General features: G+C 36.3%; 1 protein-coding gene across 1 annotated transcript; it reads right to left on the bottom strand.

Moving 5' to 3' along the window:
- Positions 1–309: 309 nt before the first annotated feature.
- LOC133334512 (lon protease homolog, mitochondrial-like) lies at positions 310–7,566 on the bottom strand. The gene is made up of 10 exons (XM_061542826.1): positions 7,198–7,566; positions 6,859–7,111; positions 4,117–4,280; positions 3,797–4,077; positions 3,606–3,735; positions 2,941–3,475; positions 2,689–2,881; positions 1,904–2,626; positions 558–747; positions 310–489 (listed from the first exon to the last, which is right to left on the bottom strand). Exons 1-10 carry the CDS (start codon positions 7,564–7,566, stop codon positions 310–312), a joined length of 3,018 nt encoding a protein of 1,005 aa, XP_061398810.1.
- Positions 7,567–8,650: the final 1,084 nt, after the last annotated feature.

The following is an 8,650-nucleotide window of genomic DNA, read 5'->3' as shown; positions in this document are numbered from 1 at the left end:
GTGTGTGGATTTCGAAGTGTCTTTTTTTACATAAAAATTGTAAAAAAAAACAGAAGCAAAAAACAAACAATAAATGTAATAAAAAACAGTTACAAATATAACAGTTCCTTACAATTACATAATACAATAAAAAATAATTAGTTTCGTTTTGGTTTTGTTGTTTTTTGTATGAATGATGAGAGAAAGCAAAGAAGTCAAACGCGAAGAAAACAAAAAATGAAATTAATTCCTTTTCATTAAAATATAAACTCGTATAATGCTTAGCATTAATGACATTATGGATGATTATAAATCGTAACTATTCTACGGTTATTGTTGTTGCTGCTTTTGTTTTTGTTCTTCCTGATGGCCAAAGGCAATCCGATAGACATCATCGTAAACGGAGGCAAAGTGAACTTCTAGGCCATCAGTGATAAAGGCGGGTAATTCATCGTAATCTTTGCGATTTTCTTCGGGTAGAATGATGCATGTTACGCCACTGCGTTTAGCCTGGAATCGGAAGAAATATACAATTAATTATAACACAAAAAATCACCTATCTGAAATATAGGTCTTACCGCAATAGTCTTTTCCTTGATACCACCCACAGGCAGTACTCGGCCTTTAAGTGAAACTTCTCCAGTCATGGCAATATTTTGTCTGACAGGTTTATTCAAAGCCAATGACATAAGGGCGGTAACAATTGTCACACCAGCACTGGGACCATCTTTGGGTGTTGCACCCTCAGGAACGTGTAAATGAACATTGCTGGAATAAAAAAGAAATATTTTTTTTAAAAACATTTTATAAAATTCCACTTGAAAAAATATTTTTATAAAAATCCTAATATTTTTATAAAAATCCACGCCTTGAAAAAATATTTTTTATAAAAATCCAGGCATTGAAAAAATATTTTTTTAAAATCCACGCATTGAAAAAAATATTTTTTAAAATATTCTATGCCTTCAAAAAAAATATTTTTTATGAAAATCCACTCTTAAAAAAATATTTTTTAAAATATTCTACGCCTTGAAAAAATATTTTTTAAAATATTCTACGCCTTGAAAAAAATATTTTTTATGAAAATCCACGCCTTAAAAATTTTTTTTTATAAAAATCCACGCCTTGAAAAAATATTTTTATAAAAAATCACGCTTTGAAAAAAATATTTTAATAAAAAATCACCCCTTGAAAAAAAATATTTTTTTAAAAATCCACGCCTTGAAAAAATATTTTTATAAAAATTTACGCCTTAAAAAAATATTTTTATAAAAATATACGCCTTGAAAAAAACATATTTTTATCAAAATCCACGCTTTGGAAAAAATATTTTTATAAAAATCCACGCATTAGGAAAAATATTTTTATAAAAATCCAAGCCTTGAAAAAATATTTTTTTTTTATAAAATCCACGCCTTGAAAAAATATTTTTATAAAAATTCAAGCCTTGAAAAATTTTTTTTTATAAAATCCACGCCTTGAAAAAATATTTTTCTAAAAATTCACGCCATGGAAAACTATTTTTATAAAAATCCAACCCTTTGAAAAAATATTTTTATAAAAATCCACCCCTTGAAAAAATATTTTTATAAAAATCCACGTCTTGAAAAAATATTTTTAAAAAAATCCACGCCTTGAAAAAATATTTTTATAAAAATCCACGCCTTGAAAAAAAAAACATTTTTAAAAATATTCCACGCTTTGAAAAAAATATTTTTATAAAAGTCCACGCCTTGAAAAAATATATTCTAAAAAAATCTACGCCTTGAAAAAATATATTCTAAAAAATCTACGCCTTGAAAAAATAGTTTTTATAAAAATCCAGGCCTTAAAAAAAAATTTTTATAAAAATCCACGCCTCTTGTTGCCCTTTAGAAAAATATTTTTAAACATTTAATTTAAAAATTTATGATCCAATACTTACGTGGTATCTAAGAAATTGTTACTGGCATCGACGGTACTCATATAATTCCGTGCAACAGTTAAAGCGATTTGTGCCGACTCCTTCATGACATCTCCCAAATTACCCGTGACATTAACACTGCCGCTGGCTCCCTCCGATTTCGATGACTTCACCAAAGAACGTGGCGCTGTTTCAATATATAATGCTGAACCACCCATTGCTGTCCATGCTAGGCCCATAACAACACCGGGAGGTGTTTGTTCATACATACGATCCGACGAGAAGACATGTTTACCCAAGAATGTGGTCAAATTATTGGCATTCACTTCAAAGTGGTCACCCTCCTTTTGCACCAATTTAAAGGCCACCTTGCGTACAACTTTCTCAACATGTTTCTGGAGATTACGTACACCCGATTCACGGCAATAACTGCGAATCAACGTATTCAAAGCATCATCGGTAATGGTCAGTTGTTTCTCATCGACACCACAATCACGCATAGCTTGAGGAATTAAATATTGCCGAGCGATGGCAACCTTTTCCTCAGCCACATAGCCAGACATTTCAATAAGTTCCATACGATCACGCAAAGGTTCGGGTATGGTGTGGATAACATTGGCCGTGCAAATGAAAAGTACACGAGACAAATCGACGGGAACATCCAAGTAGTGGTCAAGGAAATTGGCATTTTGTTCGGGATCTAAGAGTTCCAACAGGGCAGAGCTGGGATCGCCTTGATAGCCGCTAAAATTTAACAAAAATCCTTAATAAATTGAGGTTTTATTGGACCTTTGAAAACAGCTTACCGTCCAATTTTATCCACCTCATCAATAAGTACCAAAGGATTTTCAGTCTTGGTCTTTTTAATGCATTGAATCACCTTGCCGGGCATGGCACCAACATATGTACGGCGATGACCTTTGATTTCGGCCACATCTGTCATGCCACCCACACTGAAACGGAAATATTCACGGTTCAAAGCCCGGGCAATGGAACGAGCTGAAATAAAAATGTCATTAACTTTTGGAACCTTGACTCTATTTGATATCTCTCCTTACCAATACTAGTTTTACCCACACCAGGTGGTCCATGGAAACACAAAATTTTACCCTGTGTTGTACCCTTCAGCTGTGAGACGGCAATAAATTCCAAAATTCTCTTCTTGATGTCATCCATACCGTAATGATCATGATCCAAAATCTCGGTGGCCTGTTCTAGACTGAGGTTCTCTTCACTGGAAACACCCCATGGCAACGAAGTCAACCAATCCAAATAGTTACGGGTCACATTAAATTCCGAACTATGTGATTCAAGGAAATTCAATTTATTCAACTCTTCATCGATGACAGCCATAACATTTTCTGGGACATTTTTATCCTTCAGTTTTTCACGATATTTTTCACCAATGGCATCCTTGTCATCCTTCTCGATGCCCAGTTCCTTTTTGATGGCTCGCAACTGTTCGTGTAGAATATATTTACGATGTTGTTGCTTGACTTTCTCCTCAACTTCGCGGCCGATTTTCTGTTGCAATTTCGAGAGTTCCAATTCTTTTTTCAAAATGGCCAAGGCCAAGTGAAGACGTTTGGTGATCTGGAAGGGGAAGAGGAAGAAAGGAGAGGCTTAAAAAAAATTTTTTTTAAAAATTCACGTCTTAGGAGAGCCTTGAGATTTTTTTAGAAGAGCCTTAAGTTTTTTTTTTAATCCAGGCTTCGTTACTTACATCCATTTCCTCCATAACTTTTTGGAGTTCTTCTGGATCGGCAGCCGACAAGGAGGCACCCAAATCGCACAGATACACAGGATTATCAACGACACGTTGATTTTGATGCAACATTTGTTGTAAACTTTCCCTGTAATAGAAGAAAACCAATTAATTACCCTTCCATAGAAAAATTTTAACCATTCACCTACCTATACAGCGGATTCATAATAACAATATCGCGTATGGTCTTAATAACTTCTTGCGTCAAGGCCTTTATTTCTTCAGTCTGTTTGAAGTTATCATGTTTAACATTGACAACTTCAACCATTAAAACTGGCATTGGTTCGGAAGGAGCTTCTGGTTCTGTAGATGTTGTCGATTCGGTGCTGGGTTTTTCCTTATCCTCAGTTACAGTTTCAGCACCAGTACTACTGGCTTTAGTATCTTCAGGTGTTAAAGGAGTCTTCACGACATTAGCATCATATAATGTCTCTGTGGTTGAGGTAGTAGTAGTTTCTTCTGGTGGTACTTCACGTTTTTGCAGACGTCCTGTTCTTGCCTTCCTGGCCATTTTACGACGTTCAAGCTCGTTATTGGATTTGCTGCTGCCGGTACTACCAGTTTTTGCCGTTTCATCTGCTGGTATTTGCATTTTAATATTAAATAGTGGATAATGTATTGTTGTTGTTTTTTCTGAGTAGAAACAAGAAAGAAATGAATCGGAGAGATAGAAGACAAAAGACATATAAAATGCATATACTCCGATTTTGAAGGAGAATACATAATGAATGAAATGTTGGGAGAGCTGGAAGTGGGGAACAAATGTGGAGAGGACATTGAAAGCTTTGAGACCCTATATACAACACTTATAAAGGTCTTAAGTTCGGCTGGGCATTCTGCCTTGTATATGAGGTGCCTAAAACCAAAATACGCGCCAGTGAAAAATTGCAACTTTCTATACGGCTGCTTCCGAAATGAGCATGATTTCAAAGGATTTACTTAAATACTTGTCCTTCCGGAGAACTTCTGCAGATAGTAGACGAATGAAGTAACTTTTAAAGGTCTATTAATAACGTCATATATATGGAAAGCTTCCGAAGTTCTTGTGTAAATTCATAATCTTATGAAGGATTTCTGTATAGCTCCGATGACGGAGTGAAATTCATTCAGCGCTGCAACAACTACATCAGTATGAATACTAATTAGACTTGCTCGATAGGCAACTTGATCTTGAGGCTCCCTTTTATAACGTTGGAACTTCCTCTCATGCAGATCCTTCCTGACACGCTTGGGTGGGGTATTTTTACCCACATATGACAATGATTATCCCTGAATCACCCAAGCAGGTACTACAACGAAAGTATATTGCTATGCTGACGTAAGGGAAGGATGGGGAAGCAGCCTGTTGCAGTTTTTAGGGCGTCGTTCTGACAGGCCTGAATATGTCTCCATAACGTAGCATAGTATTCGCAGACTGGGGAGAAGCAATGCCAAAAAAAGTCTTCGCTGTTGGTGTTAAAAGTGAAATCAGAAGAGATCTTATACGACGCAGTACTCTTCGCTTCGCCCTATCAGTCTGGGAATGCTCGACAAACTGTTGGATAAAATAACTTGCACATCTCTTCGGATCAGTCACAGTTTCGTCGTTTAACGTGACTGTGGTCCTATCATCCTTCTAACCAGGGTTCGAGAGCGACCTCACCTTTGTCCACAGTTTACTCACACCGGTTCCGATGTTGACACTCTTCAGATGCTCCAACCATTTATTCCGCTTATGCTTTGCGACTAATATACTGACCTCCAATCTGAGTTTCCTGACCCTGGGATCTGCTGGTTTAGGTCGACGGAGCTCATAACGCTCATTTGGTACACCAACTGTCTCTGCTGGAAATTAGGTCTCATCTGGGGCATTCGACCAGCAGATATAAATCTAGCGGTTGCAGCTGCAATGATGTCCTGAAATTTCCTTTCTGGTACCTGTACACCAAAAGTAATAGAAAGTTTTCTGAAACGCTGATTGGTAAACTCTCTGAATCCTTGACGTTTGGCATTCCGATGGTTAAGGAAAGTATGGCGTTCAGAGATGATGAAATCGGGCAGTCTTTTGATGGAGACGATTATGTCGGGCTGCCAGTTGACGTAATTTATCTGACGGGGTGACACAATGGTTATGTCTGGCGAACAGTGACACTCTCCTCTTATTCAGTGGAAGACGTGGATCTATCAATTTACTCTGCCAGCACTGTTCACATCTGATCATTACCTAGGACGGAATCCCACAACTCATGGTGAGAATTGAAATCTCATAGTACCAGAAGGCTATTGCCCTCCAATAGCAAGTTAATGTTAGGCAAATAATACGGTTCACATCTGTTAATCGGTTGTATATACACGTTACATTCCATGTATGGGTCACTAGAGTGACGATCTGGTGCGATCCTTCATCAGAACTTTGTAACCATCAAGATAAAAGGTTGTGCAATGTTCGGTTCAAATCGGACATTCCTTTCGGCTGATATTGGATTTATAAATATTGAAAATGTTGACCATTTGTGGGGAGGTATCAGAAGGAGTGGACCAATGGGGCCCATTTTCCAACTTGATCTAGGCTTGGCAAAGATAATAGGTCGGGCCAAGTTTGGTTCAAATCGGATATTTCATTCGCCTGATATTGGATTTACAAATATTGAATATTTTGACCATTTTTAGGGGAGGTACCAGAAGGACTTGATCTAGGCTTGGTTAAGACAATAGGTTGTGCCAAGTTTGGTTCAAATTGTATAGCCCGTTCGCATGATATATTATAAAATATTTATTTCACCATTTTGTGGGTGAGGTACCAGAAGGATTGAAGGATTTAAAGGGGAATTCAAAAAATTCTGGAGTAGTTCAAATATTTTACACCTTAAGCCTTAATGATTTTAGCCTCAACAGGGCCTTAAAACAGATATAAATGAATTTCAATCTTTAGAAGGTCCTTTGAGGGGTTTGATCTCTTCCGATACAAAACTATTTCGAAATTAAAAACAAATCTATAGTCGTTTATAACACAATTTGGCAATCCTATATAAGAAACCCCTAGAAACTCTCTTAATTAAACATTTCTCTTGAAAATTCAAATCAAAGAGAGAAAATTCTTCCCCCTCTTTCTCCCTTCATCGAACAGCTGAGTTCCAATGTTTTCTTTTTTTTTCTCGGAGGGAAGATGACTAGATAATGAATGGATGAATTAAATTACATCTCAAATGAATTAATATTTCAAAATGTTTACCTTGTGGCACAAGTTCTTCCAGAATTTGCCCTGTTATCTTGATACGTCTGTGGGCCACAACAACCATACGCAACTTATCACCCAAATCTTGAAGTTCTTGAATTTGGGCAAAGGTACCCACTTTGTAGACATCATCCAGATTTTGTACAACTTCCGCTTCATTTGTGCTATCTTTTTTAAGGAAGACACCAACATAGGGTTGATTCAGAGTCACTTTACGTCTAATCAAATCAATTAATTGGGGATTGGTGATCTACAACAACAATTGAACACGAAGTTAATTGTCAACAAACTTTATATAAGCACCGCCAGCTGACTGGGAAGAAGAACTCTACTCACCTCCATAATTTTCATAAAACGAGGAAACACTGGATTACGATGTGTCGTCAGCAGTGGAACATGTGGCCACACCTCCGGCACCGCAACAGTTGCCGGTAATTTTTGATCTTTGTTGACAATAAAATCCTGAGCATCCAAGAGATCTTCATCTTCGCCCTGCTTGTTATTACTGCTGCAAAATGTTCTCGAACTTACTGCCCCCAATGCCGTACGCAATTGTTGTTGTTGCCGCCGCAGCTGAGCATTGAAATTATTTCTCGCAATCAACACCGCCGAGGAGTTGCGTGGAGAAGCCACTCGGAATGCCTGCAATTGGCTAATCTGGCGAACATTGAAGAGGCGCTGTTTTGTAACCAAACGAGACAACATTTCACTGGAACTTTTTCTTGATTCGAAACGCACAAAATTACGAACTAAAAATCAATCAAGTTGCTGATGCAATGTTCAATCTTTCTGGACAAAATTTTCGGCCAAAAAAATGCCCGTAGTACCGCTCTGCTTCTTTATCAGACTTCTTTACGCCGCAATTTCTCTTTACTATCTGAAAGAAGAATTGAAATGGAAAATTGACATTTCGATTATGTGATTTCGTAAGTGAAATGTCAATATTTTAAGAGAGAAAACAGTGGGGAAGAGAGTTGTTCTGACATCATGTGCATGGCCCTATTATAATGGCGTTATTTTTTCAATGAACATTTCGCCTGTGATTGCGGCGAATTCATTTACCGGTAAATATTTTAGCAATAACTGTTACAGAAAATGAATATATTTTAGAATATTTTAATATATTTGTTGATATTTTGATATTTATTTCTCAAATAATATACAGTTTAATTAACATTAAATAAATATTGATATTTTTAAATCGTTTTCGGTAAATAAAAATATTTACTTGAAGTCTAGGCTGTTTGTTTATGCTTTCTTATTGTGAATGAAAAATCACAATACTCGTTTGTGTTGTGGGCTTGTCATAGCTGTGTTCGTGTATTTTCCATACCATTTGATTGAGGTTATAATAATTGAGTTCGCAACGGAAATTCGATTTTTTTGATTATTAGTAATTAATGTTCAGTTCCCATATTGCAAGAATCTAATTTTTTTCGATGCCAAGGAAAAATGGTTATCGTTGTAAAAATGTTACATACATTTTTTCAATGAAAATGTAGAGTGAAATTTGCAGTGGGGTTAGAGAATAAATAAATTAGATCGATATAAAATACATATACTTACTTATAGCTTTGATCCCCATAGAGGGGCTGAAAAAAGAAGGCACGTGTATTCTACAGAAATGTGCGTCATAATGTTTTACTATAAGTCTCAGAATAGACTAAAACTCATAAATCAGCTTAAGGGAACCCCACCCATTCTCGATTTTAATTTTTCAAGAATTTCAATGGGCTGGTAAATCAATACCAATGCTTGTTAAGGTTTGTAACTTTGCACATATATATTT

This window comes from Musca vetustissima, unplaced genomic scaffold, assembly GCF_032173495.1.
Source record: "Musca vetustissima isolate MV318-11 ecotype Yass unplaced genomic scaffold, APGP_CSIRO_Mvet_v1 utg80187, whole genome shotgun sequence".
Taxonomy (NCBI): Eukaryota; Metazoa; Arthropoda; class Insecta; order Diptera; family Muscidae; genus Musca; species Musca vetustissima.
The sequence above is the reverse complement of the archived record's forward strand: the minus strand, read 5'-3'. Positions and strand labels throughout refer to the sequence as shown.

What these genes read in the sequence shown, in the direction of transcription:
- LOC133334512 (XM_061542826.1), bottom strand. Translation starts at nt 7,566, where the DNA reads ATGTTGTCTCGTTTGGTTACAAAACAGCGCCTCTTCAATGTTCGCCAG. An exon ending in GTTTTATGAAAATTATGGAG is followed by an intron (nt 7,112 to 7,197) that starts GTGAGTAGAGTT and finishes TTGTTGTTGTAG; the next exon opens with ATCACCAATCCCCAATTAAT. An exon ending in ATTATGAATCCGCTGTATAG is followed by an intron (nt 3,736 to 3,796) that starts GTAGGTGAATGG and finishes CTTCTATTACAG; the next exon opens with GGAAAGTTTACAACAAATGT.